Source organism: Spea bombifrons, chromosome 7 (genome assembly GCF_027358695.1).
Source record: "Spea bombifrons isolate aSpeBom1 chromosome 7, aSpeBom1.2.pri, whole genome shotgun sequence".
Taxonomy (NCBI): domain Eukaryota; kingdom Metazoa; phylum Chordata; class Amphibia; order Anura; family Pelobatidae; genus Spea; species Spea bombifrons.
This window is the reverse complement of record NC_071093.1, coordinates 24,204,373-24,230,997: the sequence shown is the minus strand read 5'-3', so window position 1 is coordinate 24,230,997 and position 26,625 is coordinate 24,204,373. Positions and strand designations below refer to the sequence as shown.

Below are 26,625 nucleotides of genomic sequence, written 5' to 3'. Positions count from 1 at the left end.
ATGCCTGTATCTCAGGCATCTAAGCAGCTACAGACCCCCAACATATACCGTTAGAAAAAAAAGTTTAAGTATTCTAGCTAAATGATCACTGTGGTAGCCAATGTTACCACAGTGATCATATAGCTATGAAAAAGTCACATTCCCTTTTTAAAAATGGCCGATACTAAATTTTAACCCCATGATCCCTTTGCTCATGGGGTTAAATTTAGCCGATGGCAGATGAAGGCAATTTTTTAAATCTTGATGAACTGCAAATATTAAAAAAAATCAGCCATTTAGCCTGTGCGGTACGTGAGTAACCATATCATCCCTGGAGCGCCTTGCATTTTTACTGCAAAACTTATTTTTGCTGTAAAAGTGATTTTTTTTCTCCCTTTACCATCATTTCTTTGGGATTGTAAGGGGAAAGAATGGTGTGTGCTTCTGTGAGTGAATGTATGGAAAGTATGGTGTGTGCTTCTGCGAGTGAATGGAGATATGAAAGGTGTGTGAATGGTCAGTAATTAGGGTTGAAGCCTTGACGTGGCATTACTGCTCACGTAAGAAGTTAAATTATGGTACAAAAAGTACATATTTGCAAAAACTACACCCCTTGGCGCATCAAATGAGGGGCTGCATGTGTTTCTAGTACAAACCTGGAGTGCGCAAGACACAAATGAACATGTCGCTATGGTTAGAAAAAACATATTTTCTATCCAAAGCGACATATTCCATCATTATTTGTGCACTCAACCTTTGTCCTAGAAATACATGTAGCCCCTCATTTGAAGCTCCAAGGGGTGTAGTTTCTTGAAATATGTACTTTATGTATCCTAATTTAACTTCCCAGATGTCTAGACCACTTTAACTTCAGATATGGCAGATTGGAGAATCTTGTTAAAAATTGTCTTAAAACATTTAGGGGTGATGCCTGCATTTAGACAGCTCTAGACAGCTGGAAAGTTAAATTATGGTACATAAAGTATATATTTTCAGAAACTACACCCCTTTGATGCAAATGAGGGGCTGCATGTATTAGTAGCACAAGACTGGAGTGCGCAAGACATAAATGAACTTGTCGCTTTTAATTTAATTTTTTTTTATTTTTAGAAGTGATATTCACTTATTTGTTGTGCACGTCAGATTTGTGATACAAATACAACTAAGACCTCATTTGCTGCAGCTGGGGGTGTAGTTTCTAAAAATATATAGTTTTGTTGGCATATTTTAACATCCCGGGCAGCTAGAGCTGTTTAATTGACGGCAGCCATGCATTAAATTTAAAGATGTCTTTTGTGATAGTCTAATAAATGTAACTTTTAGCTATACAATATTAGAAAAACACAGTCTACTGTTCTCAATTTCTGTTTATTTTAGACCAGTTACCTACAACAAATATTTAGCAACACAGCTTTTGATATTAGAGTTTAGAAAAATAACATTACAAACTAGTTTTTATTGAGTCGGAAGTGAAAAATTACACTTTTTTCCCATTTTTGGCTTTATTTTGCAAACCTAATGAGACATACACACATAAAAATGGTATATTTGGAATCTGCTGGGTGTGCTGAAAAAAACAATATATGGTTTGTATAGTTTATTCCCAAGAAATTTACTTCTAAAGGCGTTTAAACGTGAGATGCACCAAAATGCCGAAAACCAGCTTAACACCAGGGTGGGAAATGGCTTAGCAGCCAAGGGGTTAATATCCCTCGGACCCAGTCAGCACTGTCTGTCAGGCGTTAGTAATGTGCCATGCGCTACCCTGTAAAACATTTCTGTGTAGGACACCATGGGTAGCTGCCTAGTCCAGTATGAACCAAAGAGTTGGACTGAGTCGCGATAAGCTTATACAGTATAAAGCTGATTGAGTGGGTGTCCCTCCCATCTCTGTGAATGCAACGATCAAGGTCGTTATCCCAATCAGTTTATGTAAAGTGTTTGGTCACAGACATTGCATAACATTCTCTCTGCAATGTTGTAAAAAGAGTAAGAAATTATTTGATCAAAAAAGTGGGAAATTGGGATTTTATTGGAGTGGCAGCTGTTATGTGTATTGCCATTGAAGGCAAAAAAACAATACAGATTTTTTTTTATGCCTTAATCGTGATGAGAGAAAGGGGTTATCATTGACCGCCTCAGTGAGGTGCCCATATGGTGTGTGAAGGAGTATAGGCAAGGAATAAGAGGGCAGAGTTGGCTTTCAATATGTGTGTCCATGAATTTATTGGTGTGCGTTATGCAATATATGCCATGTTGAGTTTGTATTGCAAGACTGTAGTCCTTTAGATTAGGCAAGTTGAGACTCGTCATTCGTTTCCCTTGCTGTACCTTAAGTAGGCTGATTTCTGTATTTTTCCCTTTCCATAAAAGGGTACGAAACTAGGCTTCAAGCAGTTTGATATCAGAGGGTTTGGCCATTAAGAGTAAATATTGTAGGACATAGAGTAGTTTTGGAAGGTTTATCGTTTTGATAAGGTTCGCTCTTCCTGTTAACGTGAGATGCAATGACTGCCATAATTTAAGTTCAGCAATGACCACCTTAAAGATCTTAGAGACATTCAGGGAGTAGAGTTGATACGGATTTTTGGGAAATCTGACTCCTAAGTAGTTAATAGAGGACACTGCCCAGTGAAAGCCAAAACTAGGGGTGTCTCAGGACATCGTGGAGTGTCCTAAATGTAGCGCCTCAGCTTTGGAAATATTGATCCTAAAACCCATCACCGGCCTATACAAATAAGTTAAGAATATTGGGAATAGTGTTTAGGGTCAGAAAAATATAAAAGTATATTGTCCGCAAACACAACCGACTTCTGTTCTCTAGTGCCCACATGAATACCCTTGAAGTCCTTTGAAAAAAGTAGAATTCTTGATAAGGGGTCAAGGGCTATGTTGAAAAGAACTGACAGGGCGAACCCCGCGTTAGACGGAATGCAGCAGAATCAAGTCCATTGGTGTGTATCGAAGTTTTACGCTTAGTGCACAAGTTGCGGACTAAATTCCAAACATCTGCCCAAAAAACTATTGAATGCTTTTTTTCCCGTGTCAAGACTTAATAATATTCTGGGGTGTGCATATTTTGACAGTTTGCAATGTATTATAGCGGCTAATGCCATGCAAATGCTTTTAACAGCGTGCCGCCTCCTCACAAATCCCAATTGATGTTGCACTAGCAATTGCTGTAGGAATTGCTGTAATCTCATAGCCGTTAATTTAGTTAAGATTTTAAGGTCCTCATTGAGGAGTGAGATGGGTCAATAAGATTTGGTAGTCTTTGTTCTGTTTGGGCAATACATTTGTTCTAGCAGTGTTTACGGTCTCCACAGGACAATTACATAGAAATTTCATTGTCTAATGTCTTGAGAGTTATTTTTTGTCTGACCAACCTTCTCCGTGATCTCAGGTTATGAGCTCCCTCTGATCATTACTAAATGTATTCATTTTCGCTGCATGCAAGAATTTGATTCCCTGGTTCAAATCATCCTGATCAGCTGTGTTAAGTGTCTGAAAATATGAGGTGAAAGCCTTACTAATGGCATCGAACGTAGTGAAGTTGTTCCCGTTGCCTGAAATAATTTTTGAGATATGATGCCTAGGTGCGCACGATTTTGCGACATTGGTCAAAAGCTTTCCTGACCTATTACTGAATTGAAACAATGTATTCTTTGTGTAATCTGGGCAAGCCTGTGCTCTCATGTAAGAAGGCATCCAAGAACCCTCCACAATGTAGCTATTTAGTCTTATGGGGCTCACCTTTGGATTTTGCCAAGGTGTTTTGACATCTTGCTGATTGATGGGGGATTAAATACTTATTTCACTGAGTATAATGCAAATCAATTTATAACTTATTTAAAATGCGTTATTCTAGATTTTTTTGTTGTTGTTCTGTCTCTAATTGTTCAAATAATACCATTAAAATTATAGACTGATCATGTCTTTGCCAGTGGGCAAACAGACAAAATCAGCTGGGGATCAAATATTTTTTTCCTTCACTGTATGACCCAAGAAACAGACACCAGGTGTAGTGTTTGCTTTTTGGCACCTCTCGGCTTCTGTAGTTTGCTCCACGCTGTTGATGGAGAACACTAAACACATTCGACGAACAGGACTGTAGTGCTATCTACTATTCTCTGACTTCTCCGTCTCCGCCAACAACATTTATTTCGGACTTGCAGGCTGCTCATTTGTTCGTATACTGCTTTTTAATTAAGTTTTTAATTACGCTACTATTAAATCCTGTGGAATGTCCTCACTTTGCCTGCTCTCTGATTTCCATGCCGCTGCGATGCTCCACCTTTATAATTTGGAGCTAATTTTGTAACTGCTATCTTTTTTTTTTTACTCTAAGGTCGCTGTCTGTACACATTATACTATTTTTTTGATCTTCTTATTTTGCAGACAGTTATTTTTTGTAAAAGAAATTTTGGATCCACTTTATGGTAATATTACTGTTTTTATTATCCGTAAAAAAAAAACATTTTTTGTCAGCACATTTTGGATTTGTAGGTCATCTTTGCGTGGGGTTTATCTCTTTTCTTAAAGATCATATCTAGCCTGGATAAAGAGTTGTGAGCCCTGGATATATGTGTACATTCCTTGTGAAGGGTGCATGACAAGCCATGGGTCCACCAAGTGTAGGGAATGCAAAAGATAATGAATACCTTCTATTAGGTTGGGGTGCATACAGTTGGTCCTGTCCAGTCTGCTGTCAAGTACAGTGTTAAAATCCCCACCTATCACAAAAACAAAAGAGGTCAGTGCATTCAAAGTTTCAAATAGATGCATATGGAAATCATTATTCGGAAAGTTCAGAGCATACACGTTTACTACATGCATTTTATAATTATAAACAAATATGATCTGGGGATCAGATATCACATTATGTACTTCATGGGGTATACATTTACTAATTAGGATGGCTACTCTGGCCTTGGACTTATATGGGGCAGAATAGCAATTCTGGATCCAGTATCCTTTAGCGAGGAGGGGCACCCCTCTTCAAGTGCGTTTCTTGAAGAAAGGTGATGTGGTTTACTTTCCCTCAGAACCATAAGGATTTTTTTACACTTATTAGGACTATTCAGACCTGCTACATTCCTGGACAAAAAGAAAACAGTCCTGTCTGACTACCAGGTTGGGGGGGGCTGTAGTCTTGTTGGGGTATGGGAGTGAGCAAGAAACACAGGGTGGACCAACTTATTGAGTCTAATGGTGAGGGTCCCTCCTTGTCAGAGATCAGAGTTCCCCGTGCCGGTGCCGCACTGATGCGGGGAACTCAGATCTCTGACAGCCGGGGAAGGTCTGCGCGATGGACGCAGACAACCCCTGCTGCTAGCCACACCTCCTTCCGGCTGCAGCGTAAGTTGTCTACGCGGATCGCGTGGACGTCAACCCGCTGCCCCGGTATACAGCAGGAAATTGGAAGCACCGGTAAGTGTGTGGGGTGGAGTGTTAAATGGGGGGGAGACAGAAGGAAGACCGCTGCGTATACAGCAGGAAATTGGAAGCCCCGGTAAGTGTGTGTGTGTGGGGGGGAGGGGGGAGTGTTAAATGTGGGCATAGGGCATTTCTGGAGGCAGAGTGCTCTATGAAATGCATTTTAACCCCCTGAACGCCACTCTGCCTCCTGAAATGCCTTATACCTCCCTATATGCCACTCTGCCCCATAATATGCCTTTTAACCCCTTAAATGCCAGAATGGGATATAGGGGTATAAGGCATTTCTGGAGGCAGAGTGGCACATAGGGGGTTAAAAGGCATATCATGGGGCACAGTGGCATATAGAGGGTTAAAAGGCATATCATGGGCCACAGTGCCATATTGGAGTGGCAAGCCTGGGGGCAGATGTGCGTAACTGGCGGGCAGGTTGGAAAATACAAGGAAATAAAAACAAAAAAAATATTTTTCTCAATCATAGCTTTTATTAAAAAATGTAATAGTTTACATGAATTAACATTTACTGGTAAAACTTTTTTCCTATAGGGTCGTCTTATATTCGGGCTTTTTATTTTTTTTCCTCTGGGCGATACAAGAATACAAGAGACATTTCACAGTTAAGGAGCAGGGCCCCTGCGGACAATTATTTTCAGACGCTTTTTTTTTTTATTTTTTTTTTTTTAAATACGGCATTCTGCTGATAAGTCCCATTTCGGACAATATATTTTGGCCACCTAATGCATGTGCTTCAGATAGCTAACATGAGATGTTATATATTAACTCATGTAACTCTCCTGTTTTATGACATTTCTGGTAATGTATGTGGGAAGGCAGAAGTAATTGGTAAAAATAATGTTGAAATTTTAAATTGATTTTTCTTCACAATTTCAGGCAAAGGTCCATTAAAGGAATATTATACAGGATTAATTGCTAAGATGGAGCTTAAGTACATCCAGATTTGTACACCATGGTTAGAAGCTGAAGACTATCCAGTTTTACTAGGTAAGAAAAGGATGATGAGTAACTTTTTATGTCTCATGGGGTGGTCTTATTTTTCTAAATTTAGTTTACAATAAAAATAAGTAGAAAACCAAAGTGTACATTAACTAGCGATAAACGAAAATTGAGGAACATCCATAAATGGCCACTAGTCAACGCATGCTCAATGTCTGTTCGCAGAAATTATGAACTTGTGCCTACAGAAGGTTTCATTTTGGGCTGACCCACCAAATGCATATAGGGCCTACTTTTACACCCTTCCCAAAAATATTTGAAACGCTTTTTAAACTGTATGGCGGTGGACCCCCGTCTAAAAAGAGTTTAGGAGGATCAACAATCGCCTCCTAAACTTTAATGGTGTCACTGAAATGGCTCGATAACGAGGTATTCAGCAACATCGAACACTCACCCCAGGATGCGCTATAGGAAATTAGGTATGATCAAAAAAATAGTATCTGAAGAAAGCCCTTTTTGTCCTGAAAAAAAAAAGACAATATAGACTATAAATGCTCTGAAAAATACCCCTCGTCTTTTATTTGAGGTTGTCTTCTGATCAGACCTCAAATAGAGGTCTGACTACAAGACTAAGATCCAGATCCCCCCGCAGCGCTTCAGGGGACCTGGGTCCTCCTCTCTGGCAGCCTCTGCTGCTGCCGGCACTTCCTCCAGGGGCTTCTATGACGGAGCGCCGGCATCACGTGACCTTCCGGTGCTCCATCATAGAAGCCCCAGCGGAAGTGCCGTTGTCTGTGTGCATCTGCTTCATTCTCCCTGGCAGCCAGTGAACGGCTGCGCGATGCACACAGACAACCTTTGCTGCTGCTTCCGCCGGGGGTTCTATGACGGAGCACTGGCGTGATCTGACCTTCCGGTGCTCAGCCATAGAAACCCCGTCGGAACTAACGGGCAGCAGAGGCTATCTACGCACATCACGCAGACGTCCACCAGCTGCACCCACTAGACACCAGGGAGTCTGAAGTACGGGGGACCAGTCTGGGGAAGCATTGGTAAGTCAGGGGGGGTAGCAGATTGGCATATAGGGGGTTAAAAGGCATTTCTATAGGAAGGGGGGCATATAAGGGGTTAAAAGGAATATTAGGGAGGCAGAGTGGCATATCAGGGAGGTATAAGGCATATCTGGTGGGCAGAGTGGCATATAGGGGTATAAGGCATATCTGGGGGGCAGATATGTGCCTCAGAAATGCCTTATACCCCCCTATATGCCACTCTGCCCCCCAGATATGCCTTATACTCCCTTATATGCCATTCTGCCTCCCTGGTATGTCACTCTGCCTCAGAAATGCCTTATACCCCCCTAAATGCCAGACTGACATATCAGGGAGGCAGAATGGCATATAAGGGAGTATAAGGCAAGCCTGGGGGCAGATGTGCATAAGTGGGGGGCAGGCTGGCAAATAAAAGGACATGACAACAAAAAAATATTTTTTCTCAATCATAGTTTTTATTAAATATTAAAAAATAGTTTGCATGTGAATTAATATTTACTAGTAAATCTTTTTTTCCTATAGGGTAGTCTTATATTCAGACTTTTTCTTTTTTCCTAAATTAATATTAAAATTTGGGGGGGGTCGTCTTATAATCAAGCAAATACGGTATATAACTTGTGTGGGTACACTAAATGAGTGAGGAGAAAATTACATCTCAACACAAGCAAAAGTGTTAAATAGAAGTGTCAAGCCCATCTGATGATTCTTATAAATGCTTATACAATTGGGTTAGGTGCAAAAGGGAATAACCCTGTAGAACTGTTCGTGTTTCTGTGTTTTCAGAACCAGAGGTATTATAACTATTGCGGTCTGTTTTACCATTATTTTAGAATTTTATGAAGAATAAAGGAAGTATTTATAAGAATCATCAGATGTGCTTGACACTTCTATTTAATGTGTGCGTGGTACTTACACCTTTAAACTTGCAGTCTTATGATTTCACACTATTTTGATTTTTCTTTCCCTTTATGTCATAGCGCCCCAACTCTGGACATATTTTTACTGAAAAAAGAGATTTAGCTGACTCTGAAAGGTCAAAAAGTGTAAAAAGTCTTTCAGAGGGGTGCAGCACTCTTGAAATTCTCTGGAGGTGAGAGTGTTGTTGTGAGAATAAACAACAGTAGTTACCTGCAACAACTAGTGTAATGGAAGCTGAATCATATCACAGTTTCATTTGTCGATATAATCCTCTTATATATGTCAGTGGTTGAGACAATGCGATGCCGGTGAGGGTTCAGGCCAAATGAATGTTATCTTGGTAAAACACAGTTCAAAGCTACAATATAGTAGGTAGATGGTGCTATCTTACATTTTGCACCAATATAGGCAGCGAGGGTTGTTTCCATTACCAGGTGTAATCAAGTTTGGTTGGTGACCCCGACAATTTTTCCCATTATGGGAAAGGGAGTATTTAATAACCAGTGTTGTAGTTGGTGCTCGCAAATCAAACTGTTGTCCACAGGGATGAATCCAACTGTGGAGTATTGTCAATTATATTTATGTGATTCACAGCATCTTGTTACAGTATCTTAAATTCACTAGAAGGAGGTGGTAATGGGCTTAGAGTGGGCCACAATGATTGCTTACAACATATAGTGTAAGGGAGGCAGGGTAATATCACAGTTCCTCTTGTCAGAATAATTTTCTGATATATGTCTGACAATATATATAATCCCTCTATGGTAGGGCGTGGAAAAGCCTTTTTCTGCCAAGGGCCATTTGCTTATTTATTAGCTCCATGTTGTATATTTATCCCACCAGACAGCCCCACATTGTATATTTATCCCACCAGACAGTCCCACATTGTATATTTATTATTATTTATTGTTTGATATAGAGCCATCAAATTCCGTAGCGCTGTACAATGGGTAGACAGGACATAACAAACAAGTAGTATATAACATAACAAATTGATTTACAGAGACAACGGGTGAGGAGGGCCCTGCTCAAACGAGTTTACAATCTAGAAGGATTTAGGGTGTGTTACACAATAGGTAAAAGTGATGATGCTAGGGATAGACCAGCCACACTAGTAAAAGTATTGCAGGAGAGGGACTAGGAAAGGTGAGCTAAAGGAATATGGGATTGCGTTAATGTGCTATGTTGTAAGCATCCTTAAAGAATTTGGTCTTGAGGGATTTTTTGAAGGAATGAAGGCAGGGGGAAGAGACGGATAGAGCGGGGGCGGGCATTCCAGAGGATAGGTGCAGCCCTTGAGAAATCTTGTAAGCTGGCATGGGAGCTAGAAATCAGAGGAGAGGATAGAAGGAGATCATTGGATGAGCAGAGAGACCGGTTAGGAGTGTCCTTAGAGATGAGTGAGGAGATGTAGGGAGGGGAACCACTGTGAATGGCTTTGAAAGTAAGAGTGAGGATTTTGAAATGAATCCTGAAGCGCACAGGCAGCCAGTGAAGAGACTGACAGAGGGGAGAGACATTAGTAAATCGATGTGAGAGGAAGATAAGTCTGGCAGCAGCATTCATGGTGGATTGTAGAGGAGTGAGATGGTTAAGAGGGAGACCAGCTAAGACAGAGTTACAGTAATCAAGACGAGAGATAATCAGGGCATGGACAAGAGCCTTAATGGCATGCTGTGTTAGGAAGGGATGGATGCGGGCAATGCTTTTAAGATGGGGGCAAGAGTTTTTAGAGACAGACTGAAGTATGGGGTGTGAATGAAAGGTCGGAGATATATATATATATATATATATAGAGAGAGAGACCAGAAGGGGTCCTAAAACTGAGCCTTGGGGCACCTCAACTGAGAGGGAGGGGAAGTGTTACTGGAGATAGAGACACTAAAGGTACGATCAGAGAGGTAGGAAGTGAGCCATGAGAGAGCAGTATTATGGAGGCCATGATCATGAAGCATTTGAAGGAGAAGGGGGTGGTCCACAGTGTCAAAAGCAGCAAAAAGGTCCAGTAGGATTAGCTTGGAGTAGTGGTCCATGGATTTGGCAGTGAGTAAGTCATTAGTAACTTTAGTAAGGGGCGGTCTCAGTAGAGTGTCGAGGGCGAAAACCATATTGAAGAGGGTCAAGCAGGAAGTTGGAGTCTAGAAACTTAGTTAATAAGTGTATATAAGCAATTCTGTCAAGAAGCTTGGAGGTGAAAGGAAGTAGAGGTAATTGGAGAGATCAGATAGGAGTAATGGTAGCATGCTTGAAGGACGATGGGACAGATCCAGTAGTGACGGAGAGGTTGAAGATATGAGTCAGTCGGGACAAGGGTAGATGAAAGAGACTGTGTGAGATGGGAAGGGATGGGGTCAAGGGGGCATGTGGTTGGACAAGAGGAAAGCAGAAGAGCATGTACATCCTCTTCAGTGACAGCAAAAAAAATAGTTAGTGTAGTGAGGGGAGGAGAGGTCAGTGGGTAGGGGGGCGCATTGTCAGAGGGAGGGTGAGGGCAGGGTGGTAACTGTTCAGATATGTCATCTCTATGAGACTTTCGCCAGCTACGTTCAGCGGTGCAGGAATATCGTTGTAGGTGTCGGGTTACAGTCGTGTGCCAGGGTTGGAAACGTGAACGTCGTGAGAAGCGAGTAGTAACTGGTGCTACATGCTCAAGAGTAGATGTGAGAGTGGAGTTATAGACGTTGTAAGAGCATGACATGTTTGAGATTGGAGAGAGGAGAGGGAGTAAATTGATTGAGAAGTTCTGAAGGTTAATAGAGCTGAAGTCTCAGGTTAGACGGGGTTGGGGTACAAGGGAGCGAGTATGAGGCAAGATTAGAAAGCAGGAAAGGAAGTGGTGGTCAGAGAGGGGGAAAGGGGAATTAGAAAGGTTAGTGGGAGCGCAGATGCTAGAAAAAAATAAGGTCCCAGAGTGTTACCATCATCATGAGTAGGGGAGTTAATATGTTGTTGGAGATAAAAAGAGGAGGTAATAGAAGGACATTTTGAAGCCATGGGACTCGACTGGGGTGTCAACTGGGATGTTAAAATCCCTAAGGACAACAGAAGGAACATCAGAGGAGAGGAAGCCATGAGGAGAAGTGATCAAGAAAGATGTTAGCTGGGCCAGGGGGGCGATATATAACAGCAATGCGTATGGAGATGGGATGAAAAAGTCCTTCAAATGAGAAGAAAGAGAGCGATGGGGCAGAGGGAATAGGTTGAAAAGTACAAGTAGGGGAGAGTAGGAAGCCTACCCCTCCACCCTTCTTGTCATCAGGTCTGGGAGTATGAGTGAGGTGTAGGCCACCATAGGAGAGAGCAGCAGGAGAAGCAGTGTTGGAAGAGGTTAGCCAGGTTTCGGTTAGAGCAGGGGCGTCCAACATGCGGCAGGCGGGTCAAATGCGGCCCTCGAGGTGCGGCCGCGTGAGATAGGCAGCCAGGGATCACAAGAGCCCTGCTGCTTACCTGTGGGGAGGGTCTTTTGTACTGCAGAAGGAACATCAGAGGAGAGGAAGCCATGAGGAGAAGTGATCAAGAAAGATGTTAGCTGGGCCAGGGGGGCGATATATAACAGCAATGCGTATGGAGATGGGATGAAAAAGTCCTTCAAATGAGAAGAAAGAGAGCGATGGGGCAGAGGGAATAGGTTGAAAAGTACAAGTAGGGGAGAGTAGGAAGCCTACCCCTCCACCCTTCTTGTCATCAGGTCTGGGAGTATGAGTGAGGTGTAGGCCACCATAGGAGAGAGCAGCAGGAGAAGCAGTGTTGGAAGAGGTTAGCCAGGTTTCGGTTAGAGCAGGGGCGTCCAACATGCGGCAGGCGGGTCAAATGCGGCCCTCGAGGTGCGGCCGCGTGAGATAGGCAGCCAGGGATCACAAGAGCCCTGCTGCTTACCTGTGGGGAGGGTCTTTTGTACTGCAGAAGGAACATCAGAGGAGAGGAAGCCATGAGGAGAAGTGATCAAGAAAGATGTTAGCTGGGCCAGGGGGGCGATATATAACAGCAATGCGTATGGAGATGGGATGAAAAAGTCCTTCAAATGAGAAGAAAGAGAGCGATGGGGCAGAGGGAATAGGTTGAAAAGTACAAGTAGGGGAGAGTAGGAAGCCTACCCCTCCACCCTTCTTGTCATCAGGTCTGGGAGTATGAGTGAGGTGTAGGCCACCATAGGAGAGAGCAGCAGGAGAAGCAGTGTTGGAAGAGGTTAGCCAGGTTTCGGTTAGAGCAGGGGCGTCCAACATGCGGCACGCGGGTCAAATGCGGCACTCGAGGTGCGGCCGCGTGAGATAGGCAGCCAGGGATCACAAGAGCCCTGCTGCTTACCTGTGGGAGGGTCTTTTGTACTGCACAGAGGAAGCTGAACCCAGCAGAGCCACATGAATATACGTGACATCACATGACTCTGCTCCAGTCCTGCTTCCTCTGTGCAGTACAAGTGAACGCAGAGGGAGGCCGCGCCCCCTGCTGAAGTCTGTGACCAGCATCAAGAGAGCTGCAGTGCAGGTAAGGGAGTGGGGGAGGGTGTTTGAATGAGTATGCGTGATTGAGGGAATGAATCTGTGAATGAATGAGTGTGTGATAGCATGGATGTGTAAGTGCTGGAACCTAGGCATGATGGGACTGTGATTGCTATTAGCAATCACACTCCTATCATGCCAAGTCAGTCAGTACATGCTGAAACCTGGCTAGCTGCCAGCAGTATGGGGTCTGCACATCACAGCTACCCTGTACCAGCATGTACTGGCTGACTTGCCATGATAGGAGTGTGATTGCTAGGTTCCAGCATTTACTGGTTGCCTGGTTATGATAGGAGTGTGATTGCTGTTAGCAATCACACTCCTATAATGCCAAGTCATATTGTTGAAATTTTTTGTCCAATTGTGGTGTGTTACTTTTATTAAAAGTGTGAGGTTTTTTTTTTATTATTTTTAAAGGTGGTGGGTCATTTTCGGTTTCGGCTAAGTGAACTCTGAATTTTTCAGGAATAGGACTTGTGTGAGTGGAGAGATTTCTGGGGGTGAGGGGAGGTGGGGGAAAAGGAGGAGGTGAAGTTGAGAAATGCTTGGGATGAGAGAAGGGGAGAAGAAAGTAATGATGGTGCAATACAGACATAGTATTATGGGGTGGCTGGAGAGAGATAATGATTTTACAAACAATAGAGGAAAGAGGAGGAACAAGAGGATTCTGAACATGGTAATTGGAGACAAATGGTGATGGGAATGGAATGGAAGTGGAGCAAACACAGTGAGCAGTAGGTAGCACTAGACAGTTCAGTGGACTATTGATTGCATGGATTCTCCCAGGTCTTCTCTGTCCTTCCTTGTTGTCCTCCTTGGTGAACTCCCTTGGTCAACTCCCAGATAGTGGCACTTAGTAAAAAATTGGCACTTGGATGGAAAGTGGCACACAGATGGAATGTGGCCTGTGCCTCTGACAACAGACAGTCCTGCCTTTAGTATTGATTAATGTGATGCCCCCAGCCAGCACCTCCTTTTGAATTAATGCCCTCACATCCTTGTGTATTGCCCCCAGCCAGCCCCACATGGTGTATTTATGCCATCCAGCCAGCCTCCCCCTTTTAGTATCATGTCAGCCCTGGCACCCAGATTGCATCCACAGGACCTGCCTAGTACCCAGACTGGAAGCATAGGACTTCCCATCTTTGCCACCAAACAGCCTCTATGTGCCATCTTTGCCTGAAACAGCCGCCCTGTGTTATCTTTAGATAAGTGCCTGTGAGGCAAATGGTAACAATGTAATTCCACCAGCGGGGGAGCTCTGTTACCAAGTGGCCATCTTGGTGATGTTCACCCCAGAATTCAAGACTGAAGCTTTTCTGTGTGTTTATCTTCATTCATTATTTTCTTGTTATGTAACATAGGATTTCACCTTCATTCATTCTGTGTAAAGAATAGCCAAAATTTGTAGTACATTTGTTATGTAACCCATTACTATGCAGTCACAGAAATTGCTCTCCAAGAAATTCACTGAAAGAAAAAAAAGGTTAATCATGGAAATGTGGAACCAGGGGAACATCTAGGTGATGTCATACTTGCAAGACAACAGAATGATTCAAAAGATCTGAGGGACCAGTGAAGCAGCTGTCTTTCTGGTACACCTGAAACGAGTAAAGTGATAGTAATGGAATTTATTCATAGGTGATATATTTTTCCTCTGGAAACAGGTTGTCACAAGGTTTAGGTGTTCCCTATATATAGCTAATTGCACTAGCTACACCAGGGACCACAAGGCTATTTCTGCCGCTCCTTGCACCAGCTGTACCCACAGTTTACGCATCATGACCAAAACACTTTTAGCCAACCTAGTAAGAAACACAGTGAAAAGCCGTAAGGCAGGGACTTCCTAGTACATGAATAAATCATGACATGGTGTAATAATGTGTTGTTGTTCATCTGAGGTTGTATTTACCTAATTTTTAGACCTGCTAAGGAACAGATTGTTACTATGTCCTAATATGTAAAACCATAGAATTCAAAGAGGGTGTACTGTCTTCAATGTTTAGGAGGGCTCTGCTTATTCCGCTTATCTCTCCCTGTTGATGCAAAAACCTCAGGACTTGTATGTCTCATGGTAATGAGTTTAAGACCAAATGTTGCTGTCTCTGGGGTAAGACTAAATGTATCTGAGTTTATCTCAGGAAACTTTTCTAAGCAACTTAACAGAGAAGAGGTAACCTCACGGGAAGAATAATCTAAATGCTCAGATCGTATAGCTGTCCCCACAGTTTACATACAAAGTAGGTTTCTATTACATCATTTTATGGTCTGTTAACACAACAACGTTCTTCACGGGAAGAATAAAAATTAGATTTTTCTTTACATTCTGTAGAACTGCTTTATTTATTTTGTTTTTCCATAAGAAAAAAAATGCCTTTCTATGTACTCTATAGACTATAGTTTCTATAATTAGTCTTTGTTTGGATCTATGGATATATAAATATTTTCCCCCCCCAGGCTCTGCAGATCTGGGGGTTTGCCTTCACAAATCATCCAGTGGTCTGGATCTTCCTATGAAAGTAGTTGACATGTTTGGTTGTTGCCTTCCTGTGTGTGCAATTAATTTTCACTGGTAAGAAAATTGATATATGTTATAAATGTCTGAATCATTTTTGAGATTTTTAAATTTACATATTTTACTCTTATTAACCCCTTCAGGACCGGGATTTTGATACTAAGGTGTCGCTAAAAGACCGGAGCCATTCTTGTGTTTTTGCTATGTCTTTCTTCAACTGTAATTTCTCTCTTATCAATTAGTGCACCCACACAAACATATATTGTTTTTTCAGCAAAAGTAGGACTTTTATTTGAAACCATATTAAGCTGGGTAGTACATTGTTTTGTTTGAAATAAACTGGAAAAAGTGGGGGGGGGGTGAAAAAAACTCATTTTTTTACAGTTTTGTATACATACAAATTGTACACACATTGAACTGATGGGAAAAAATTATCCAAAATATATTCATTAACTTGTCCTGATTTGGAAACAACCCAATATGGCCAGGATTTTCATCTATTTTGGCCAGTATAGGGCAAATATTGCAGGGCAGGCATCATATTTTTAAAATGTGGTTTTTTTTTTTCAAATTTGGCATGGTAGGCTAATAACTGCAATAGTTGTCACAGATACTGATTATCCCCCCAAAAAAATTATATGTTTATGAACAGTAGATAAGTCAAGGTGTACAACTAAGGGTCATTTTGACACTTTTCAAACAGGGATTTTATCGCCAGTTGCTACCAGATTGTGAGGTATTTTTATATATATTTTTTTTATGCATAGGTTGCAATGTTGCTTTAGATTTCATATTATATTTTGTATAGAATATGTGCTACTGCAGAAAAAAACACCAAATTGTGTTCACCAACATCCCCTGATTCCAACAAGGCCTCACATGCATGGTTCATACATTTTTTGAGGAAGCTATGAGGCCAAAACTGGAACATGCGCAATATTTTAGAAATTGGTTTGCTGGGCCCATATCCCACTTGGGACATTTTGGAAGCCCTCCAATTTAAATTACCCCTTAAAAGTATATGTTTATGAACAGTGGACAAGTCAAGGTGCTCAACTAGGGTAATTTTGACAGTTTTCAGGCTTGTTAATGACAAGTTTAGGTCACTGACATTGACCAGGGAGACTGATGAATAACCAGTGAGTTAAAATGTCATCGACAAGTGATCCAGTAATAATTATGTATTTTTTTTATTATTTTTTTTCCACAATTACCCGAGATGACCCCTCTCTCTTTCTAAGGGTCATCCAGGGGCTGCCATAATGATCAGATCACTCCTATTGGCTAGGAGTGATCTGATAATCATCAGGCGACTTACTAAACTCACAGCATTTGACCTGGAAGCGCCCTGGACTTTCAGGTCTGTGCTATTTTTTTTTTATTATTATTATTTTTAACTCTTTCAATGCTGATGCTCCATTGGAGCACAGCATTGACTGATATTTAGTCCCCACAAGCTTGTGGGGACAGATGTTAACCCCTGCAATGCCGCGATTGTGTCATATACATTGCGGCATTGAAGGAGTTAACGCTGCACTATCGCACATATGGAGCGATCAGGCAGCAGGGGAGGGTTGGGGCTGGTCTCCATACTCATGTGGAGACCAAAGAACCCCCTGTCCCTGAATCTGCCTCTGGCAGCTGGGACGCAATTGCTGGTCTATAGACCAGCGATTGCATGGAGTCTCTTTGATCACTCCTGTAGGCTTCCATGCCTACAGGAGTGATCAAAAGGCTTGTGGGGGCTCGTTTTTGCTGTTGCTGGTCTGCCTGGAAGCAGACCATCAGCAACAGAGCCCTGTACAAAACGGGTAAAACCCCTGCTATCTCATCATTGAAGGGGTTAACGGTGCACTGTTGCTCTTAGGGAGCAATCAGGCAGCATGTGGAGACCGAAGAACCCTCCCCCCTGTCCCTGAAGCTGCTTCTGGCAGCTGGGATGCAATTGCTGGTCTATAGAGGAAGATCCAGGTCCCCTGCAGCGCTGCGGGGAATCTGTATCTTAGTCTTGTAGTCAGACCTCTATTTGAGGTCTGATTAGAAGACGATCTCGAATATAAGCTGATGGTTATAATCGAGCAAATACGGTATTTTATAAATGTAAGAGGTGCAACAAATAGTCCAAAAAAAGGCAATCTGATAAGGCAAGATAGCAAAGGAAACTAGGATGAACAAGCAATGTTAAATCCAAGGTCAATAATAAGATACTGAAAAGGTAGATGCTGCAAATATTAACCCCTTGACGACAATTGGAGGTCTGGGCACATCACGCAAAAACATTCACTTAGCGACGTGCCAGGAAACCCATGGGTTGCAACGGTTGTAGATCTACGTTCGCTTTCTGTACCCAAATGGTGTTGCTGTAATGCCTAGATGTGGAGGCATTCAGCAATGCCGAGATTGGCATCAGTGGCGTCAACGCCTATTTTAAGAGTTCAGGAGTCGATCAACGATCGCCTCCTAAACTTCAATGGCGTAGCTGAAATTCAGCAACACCCACCCCAGGACGTGTTGTGACCGACCCCTTTTGAATGCATGTAATGTATTGGATAACACCACCTCACTTGGTAGTGAATTCCATACCTTTATTGTCCTCGCTGTAAAGAATCTTTTCCTTTGTCGTCTATGAAATCTCTGCTCTTCCAGTCCCAGAGGGTGACCTCTTGTTCTTTGTACATTTCTGTTAATGAACAGGTCACTGAAGAGCTTGTTATATTGGCCCTGCATATATGTATATAATGTCATCAAATCCCCTCTGAGATGCCGTTTTTCTAGCGTATATAATTTACCTTTTTTAGTCTCTCTTCATAACTAGTATCTCCCAATCCCCTTATTAATTTTGTAGCCATATTGGCTACAAAATACAGTGACATATACCAGGAGCTGTAAATTCATACCTAAAGTACAACTTGTGTGGGTAAAAACACACAACAAAATACTTCTCCAAGCCTTAACAGAGGCTGGTGGTAAAATGTGTGCATTGAAAGAGTTAAAATATCAGTGTTTTAAATACCCTGGGGTGTCTAGTTTTCAAAAATATATGGTTTTATAGAGCACATTAAATTGGTCAGGCTCAAAGATGTACCAAATAGTGCATGGATCACCAAATGTCAAAGTCAAAGTCCTTCATGAGACAGCCTGATCTCCCCCTGCCCATGCAAAAACCTCAGGACTTACTTGTATGTCCCATGGTAGTGAGTTTAAGACCAAATGTTGCTGTCTCTGGGATAAGACTAAATGTATCTGAGTTTATCTCAGGAAACTTTTCTAAGCAACTTAACAGAGAAGAGGTAACCTCACGGGAAGAATAATCTAAATGCTCAGATCGTATAGCTGTCCCCACAGTTTACATACAAAGTAGGTTTCTATTACATCATTTTATAGTCTGTTAACACACTGACATTGAGCAAACCAGTAATATTCACCATACCCGGGAGACAAAAAAACACGTTTTGATTTTTCTTTACATTATGTGCAACTGCTTTATTTTGTTTTTCCATAAGAAATAATTCCTTTCCATCTACTCTATATACTATAGTTTCTATAATACCACAAAGTTTAACGAAGACTGGTGGTAGAATTAGTGCATGGAAAGAGTTAAAATATTAATATATTAATATACCCCAGGGTATTTAAAATACCCTGGGGTGTCTAGTCTTCAAAAATATATGGTTTGATGGGGTAAATTGAACTGTAGAAAAAAGCAAAAAAAAAACCAAACATTGGGTGTTTCTAAACTCAGGACAAATAGAATCTATTTAGCAGGTTTTTTTCATTAGCTTTCATTAGCTTTTCACCATATTTTAGACTTTTTATATTAAATGATATGATACAATGACATCTAAAGAAATATGATAAATATAATGATGATATGACATCTAAAGAAAGCCCTTCTTGTCCTGAAAAAAACAATATATAACTTGCGTGGGTTCAGTAAACTTGAAAGAAGAAAATTACAGCTATACATGAGCACCGCATGAAATGTTAAAGCAGCCAAAAAATAAAATTAGCCATTGTCAAGAAGCTTACATACTGAATCTTTCATTTTCATCTGTTTACATAAATGAAGTGCTCTTAGTGGACCCTTCTCATAAAAACCTGCTTGTACTCATTCTCACTAAATAAGTGTCTACCTGTGGAAGTGTACAGGGGCAACTGAAAAGAAAATCAGATTCATAATTTACTAAGTCTTGACGAGATTGCAGTAAATGAAGCTTGCCAATGGAAAATTTTATACCTTGGATTTGACATCAGTAGTGGGTAAATTGCTTGAAGGAAATATTTTGGATACAATCTTATACTGTCTCATTTTATTGAGAATTGCTTTCAAATTATGTAGCTCAGTGTTGGATTGCATTGTAAGAAGTGTATGATTGAATCTGAAAGAATAGAAAACATTAATGTGGTAACCTAAGTTGAGTTTACCTAAACTCTCCTATGGATATACTATTATGTTCACAAATAAGGGTCATGTATAAGACACTGATGGGTTAATTGTTGAAGCCATCCACAAGTTTGAAACTGGTATCACCAGTGGTGAGTACCAGAGGACCAAAAGTTTGCTTCACTGATTCTTTTATAGAGATATGGTATTATTTGTCTGTATTTTTAGAGAATTTGCAGATTAGATATGTGTATTTCCTCAAGCTAAAAACTGTGCTGTTCTGAAATTGAAACAGACCTTGTTTGTAAATATTTTGTAACTAATTTGACACGCAGTTTGCATGAACTTGTAAAACACGAAGAAAATGGATTCATATTTGAAAATTCCCAAGAACTTGCTGAGCAGCTGAAGGTATTTGTTTTCTTTTATGATGTTTTCTAATTTTTTGAAATAACGTCTCTTTTAATATAACAAAAATTAATGTTGCTATATTGGCTCAAGGGAAAATGCAATCTTTAGTTGAGTTGATACCTTGTCTTAAAAAATACCAAAGTGCAAAAAAACCCAAACATATCTCTGAAGTTATATAAGGAAATCATATTTTTGTTTTATATACATATGTGTGTGCGCTGTCACTTTTTTGTACTATGCTAAACTTGCACATGTTCACACGCATAAACTAACACTTTACACATACATGCACACGCACACTCTTAGAACATACGCTTCTAATACATTTGTCCATATAGTGCATGTGTGACACCTGACCATTACACTAACATTGCATTCTAAATACATAGATATTAATTTGTAATTGGTCCTCCCTTTTACAGCTATAACAGCTTCCATTCCTCCGGGGAGGCTATCAACTAGGTTTTTGAGTGTTTCTGTAAGGATTTCTGCCCATTCATCCAGTAGACCATCTCTGAGATCAGGCACTGATGTTGGATAAAAATACCTGACTCGCAATTTCTGTTCCAGCACCCAAAGGTGTCCGGTGGGGGTTGAGGGCCAGTCAATTTCTTCTACACTAAATTCATCCAACCATGTCTTTATTGACCTTGTTTTGTGCATTGAGGCACAGTCATGCTGGAATAGAAAAGGGCCTTCCCCAAACTGTTCCCACAAAGTTGGAAGCATAGCATTGTCCAAAATGTCTTGGAATGCTGTAGCATTAGGATCTTCTTTCACTGGAAGTAAGGGGCTTAGCCCAAACCCTGAAAAACAGCCCATGTCATTATCCTTCCCATCCAAACTTTGAAGTTGGTACAATGCAGCCAGGCAGGTAACGTTCCCCTGGCATCTGCCAAACCCAGACCCCTCTATCAAAATGCCAAACAAAGAGATGTCATTTGTCGCACCACAGAACACGTTTCCACTGGTCCAGAGTTCAGCAACGGCGTGCTTTACACCACTTTATCTAACGCTTGGCATTGTATTTGGTGATATGAGGCATGCATGCAGCTACTCATCCCTGGAACCCCCGCTCCCGCTGCACAGTTTCTGTGCTGATATTAATGCCGATGGAAGTTTGGAACTCTTCAGCTATGGAATCAGCAGAGTGTTGGCGACTTTTACATACCATACGCCTCAGCACTCTATGATCCCCCTCTGTGACCTTACGTGGTCTTTTACTGCGTTGCTGAGTTGCAGCTGTTCCTAAACACTACCGCTTTCCAATAATAACACAGTTGACCTAGCTATCACAGTATCGTGCTTGAATTTACTGAGCTCTTCAGAATGTTTGTTAATGCTTGTAAATGTTTGTAAATGCAGACTGCATGGCTAGGTGCTTCATTTTATACTTCTGTGGGAATGGGTCTGATTGAAACACCCAAATGCAATCATTTTCAGGTGTGTCCCAATACTTTTTTCTATATATTGTATATACATAAACACACAGCCACTCACTTACTTTGACATACACAGACCACTCCAACACTTACACATACGGGTGATGTGAGGTGCTGGTCAGACAGCGAGGAAAAAGGGATACAAATTATTAAAAAAGCCAGCAGTACCTAGTTAAGATCAAGTCACGAAAGTGGCCAACTGCCACTGACATAGCCGCTGATGAAGGCTGAGTAAATAGGATTGCGGAATAATAAATTGCTAATTAGTTTTGCTGTGTCTTTGCCTGACCTTTTTAAAATGTACTACATTTAATGTTTTATGGATGTCTAATTTTTCTTTTACAGATATTATTTTCAGATTTTGAGAGTAATTCAAGCAAACTAAATCGATTACGTCAAAATCTACGTGAATCTAAACAGATTCGTTGGGATGAGAGCTGGGATCAGACGGTTTTGCCGCTTTTTAAAAGTTGTAAACCATGATTACATTACAGTGGACTCATTTTACTTTTCAAAATGGGCACAATTATTATCATAACACTCAAACTCATGCATGGCAATTTCTTTTTCAAATATGTTTTGAGTGTTCAGCTGAACTAGATGACAAATGTTTCCATATTCTGTGAATACAAAAATTGTAAAATTAAACTTGCTTTTGGAAACTGAATAGAAAGGCTGATGTTTCTTCTATGAACAAGTCCAATTTCTCTGCGATCTCACGTGTTGGAGTCTCTCGTTAACTCGTTAACCTCTTTTTGTCTTTTTTTCTTTAGAACTTAACATCATTAAGTGGCCCTGGATCACACATTTGTAGGCACACCAGATATTTATTGGAGAAGTCTCAAAATTTGTGTTTTGTGTTACTTTATTAAATTTGTATACTTCCCGTGTTTCAGAACATCTCCTAGGTATATAATCTAATAATTCGTGTCAGGGTACCTTAATGTAAAAACATTTTATCCATCTTATGTGGAACATAACTTGTACAATATTATTAATTTACTATATGTTATGTGAAATCTACCAGACTTTATCTTCTATATATATATATTCCGTATTGCTTAGTCAAATGTGCCATTTCCTTTTTTTGTATTTTTTTTCTCCTTCTTCCCCTTTCATTTAAACCTCCTGACCTAGTGTCTATCCCACATCATATATGGTGTCTTTACATACTTAACTTAGTTATTTTCCTTTATAGTGACTAGGTGAATTAATCCTTAGGTGAAAAGTAATTAAGCTTACTGGGAAACCCCAGTTATAAATTGTTATGCTCTCTAAGTTCCTTTTGTAGTTGCTAAAAAAAAAAAAAAAAAAAAAAAAATTCTCTTTTGACGGGTGGTGAAAGATAGATCTGGGAAAACCGATAGTTCACTGAATTTCGGTGATCTCCGTTGGTTTTGATGCACTGCTTTGAGGACCTTCTCCTTATATTTAAAGAGCTGAAAAATCACCACAACATCCCTCGATGTCACAGCTGCTAGATCTTGGTTTTGGTAACCGATAGGCACGATCTACGATTAAGTCTTTCCTCTCAAATACAAGCTCCATACTTTTTTCTGTTATATTTCTTATTTTGATGGTTTTACGCCTAGCTTCAAGATAAGACATTTTTTCTTCCATAATGGATATTTTCCTTTCCAGATTTTCTATAGCTTCTTTATTTTTATTAGATTGTATTAAGGTTAGATCCAGCTTTTCTTCTAATTTTGTAACTCTATCTACCAAGATATTAATGTCCTTTTTAATATATTTGGAGTTGGTATGAATTTCTGTTTTTATTTGTTTGAAGAGCTGTGCCAAGCTGTTCTTCCTTTGACATGATGTTATCATTTCGTTCCCGACAGATCCAGTTGTGTCACTTCTGTATTCAATTGAACCATTTTATTTGAGTCATTACTCAGTCAGAGGGACTTCCAGTTAAACCAGGCGGGTCTCTTGGTGCTATCGACGGAAAAAAAGGCTGAGACATTATGTTCTTTCTTTTTTTTCTGTTCTTGTTCTCTCTTTACATATTCTTTTTTTCTTTCTTTGATTCAACTTTTTCTTGAAGTTTCCGACTCGCCATCTTGCCCCTGGGGGGGGATTCCTTACACTTCGAAGTAGTTCTATGGTTTCCAATACCCAATTTCAGTCGGTATCTGTTGGTTTAGAGTCCATTTATTGTTTTTCTATTGATTTCCTTGCTAAGTCCCATTCAGATCAGAGATTTCCCGATCCATTTGCTGAAACTCTATAGGTCTAAATGCTGGGTCTCTCACAAATCACATTTCCTGCTCTATATTGTTTGAGGCGAGTAGTTCTCAGTGCTCCAATTCTAGATAAACACAGCAATGGAAAACCCCATCTCAGGGAATTCTGTCCTATATAACTCCGCCAGAACCACACAAATCTGAAAACCTTTGCGTCTGAAGCACCAGATTTAGACAGAACACGATTCAGTAGTGAAAAGGATGTGTCAGCAAATGTCATCTATCAGAAATAAACAATGGTTACCAAAGTCCCAGGTTCAAACAGCTCTATATTAAGTATCTCCAACAAGGCCGCGCAGGCCAGCACTTTCCCTTACCCCGTTACTGGTTTAAATGCTTATATCATCTTTTATTTGCTAGATTTCACTGATTTTTCATGATTAGGTCCCAGTCAGGACTGATATCTCCAATATTTTGGATGCCAGTGGATCTATATTGATTTAAACATATGTGTCTTAATGCCTCAAAATCAGACAGCTCATATTTCAACAATATAGCGAGTACCATATCTGCATATGTACCCTATCTGCGATAGTCATATACCGAGTTGAAAAATAGCTCTGTTCGTTGGATCAAACAAGACCTATTAATTCTGTGATTTCCAATGGCCCTGTTTCTCGTAACTTCTGTGTTGATCAGAGATTTCAAATTCACATAACCCTATATTTGTTTAGGCATGTGAGGCCCTGGCACATGCATATCCTGTTTCAATAATATAAAAGGAGTAGCAATGGATATCATCCATCAGCAGTAGTCAGTACTTTCCAATATGACAGATTCAAACAGCTCAATACTGGTTAAATTGGTTAAATCAAAAAGACCAGATAATTCAGTAATTTAGTATATCCCATTCCAAGCAATATCTATGGTAATTAGGCCAGCTGTATCAACTTTGTTTGTTGAAACTTATCGGTTTTCAATATTAATTCCTGGAGAGATCATAAGATGCAACAATTCCAGATTCTGGGTAATGGTTGAAACATATAAATCCGGGCAGTTTCAGTATATTCAATTCCGACAGCTTGCATTTCATAACGGATATATCATATAGGTCATAAAGATCCACATTCCAGATTCAAGATAATGGTTGAAGCGCATAGATCCAAGTACTTTTAGAGTTTCAGTATATTCAGTTCAGACAGCTTAGATTTCACAAATGGTATATAATATGAGGAGCCTCTATCGACCAGATATTTATAAAGTTATATGGAAAAAAAAATTCACATCATATGGCAAAAGTAAAAGAAAATCTTAAACCAAGTATGGTATTATAAGAACAATAAGTCGGATAAGCTCCTTACAGCAAAATTAAAAAAGAAAGCAGCTACTCACAGAATATATAAAATAATGGAGAAAGATAAAACACATTATAAACCACACGAAATAGGAGCTGCCTTTGGGAGATATTACCAAGATCTATACAATATCCCAGACCAGACGTAGGAGCTAACTATACAAGATTATCTAAAGGAAATTAAATTACCCAATCTCTCAAGAGCATATTGAACAATTAAATGAAGTATTAAAGTTGGAGGAATTCCAAATGGCAATTGATAAGTTGAAAAATAATGTAGCACCTGGCCCAGATGGCTTTACAAACTTATTTTTTTAAAACGTTAAAAGAGAAACTAGCTCAAAAATTCTGTATGGTTTTTAACTCTATAGGAAAACAGGCACACTTTCCAGTTGAAATGATGCAGGCAAATATAGTCCCTATATTAACCCCTTCAGGACCGGGACATACCTGGTACTTCCTGGTCATAGGTCACCGCTAGACCAGCACAGCCACTCAGAGCCCGCCCCCGAGCCTGTGATCACTCCCATGGAGTGATTCTGTACGCTGAAAACGCGTTTTCAGCTGCCACGGGCAGCTTCAGGGAAGGGGGTGGTGTGTTGATTGGTGGTGTGTTGACCTGACACAACACCCGCTGCTGCCTGATTTCTCCATGAGAGCATCAGTACAGCGTTAACCCCTTCAATGCCGCGATTGTGGCATTTTAGTGGTTAATTCCCATTTTCTACGGGGCTCTGCTGCTGGTGGTCTGGCAGACCAGCAACAGCAAAAATGAGCCCCCACAAGCCCTTTGATCAGTCCTGTAGGACTGATCAAAGAGACTCCTCCCCTGCAATCTCCGGTCCATGGGAGATTGTGTCCCAGCTGCCAGAGACAGCTTCAGGGAGACAGGGTTCTTCGGTCTCCACATGAGTGTGGAGACCAGCTCCCACCCCCTCCCTTGCTCAATTAACCCCTACCCCCCTCTTGCTCAATTAACCCCTTCAATGCTGCGATTGTGTATGAACCCCATCGCAGCATTGCAGGGGTTAATATTAGTCCCCACAAGTCAATGTTGTGCTTCAATGGAGCATCAGCATTGAAAGAGTTAAAAAAAAATATGTAAAAATAATAATAATAATAATTAAAAAATAATTTTAAAAATAAATAAATAAAAATAACAACACTGACCTGAAAGTCCAGGGTGCTTCCAGGTCAAATGCTGGGCTGGGCTGATGATGATCAGATCCAATAGGAGTGATCGGATCATTATGGCAGCCCATGGCTGAACCTGCCCTACAAAGAGAGAGGGGTCATCTAACACAAATTATTAATAAAAAAAAAAAAAACATAATTATTACCTGATCACTTGTAGGTGACATTTTAAGTCACTGATTATTGATCGGTCTCCCTGATTTATGTCAGCAGCCTACACCAGTCACTTACAAGTAATCTGATAAAAAAAAAAAAAAAAAATTTAAAGTTTAAAAATTGAAATGCGCATGTTCCAGTT

At 40.6% G+C, this 26,625-nt stretch overlaps 1 protein-coding gene across 6 annotated transcripts in view; it reads left to right on the top strand.

Moving 5' to 3' along the window:
- Nucleotides 1–22,263, top strand: part of ALG1 (ALG1 chitobiosyldiphosphodolichol beta-mannosyltransferase) — a 62,191-nt gene extending 39,928 nt beyond the window's left edge. For all 6 annotated transcript variants that reach the window (XM_053472121.1, XM_053472115.1, XM_053472116.1 and 3 more), the window contains 4 exons: nucleotides 6,307–6,417; nucleotides 15,296–15,410; nucleotides 20,073–20,148; nucleotides 21,936–22,263. In XM_053472121.1, the coding sequence (XP_053328096.1) occupies nucleotides 6,307–6,417; nucleotides 15,296–15,410; nucleotides 20,073–20,148; nucleotides 21,936–22,073 (440 nt within the window). In that variant the 3' untranslated portion in view covers nucleotides 22,074–22,263. The remainder of the gene's footprint in view (nucleotides 1–6,306; nucleotides 6,418–15,295; nucleotides 15,411–20,072; nucleotides 20,149–21,935) is intronic.
- The last annotated feature ends 4,362 nt before the right edge of the window (nucleotides 22,264–26,625 follow it).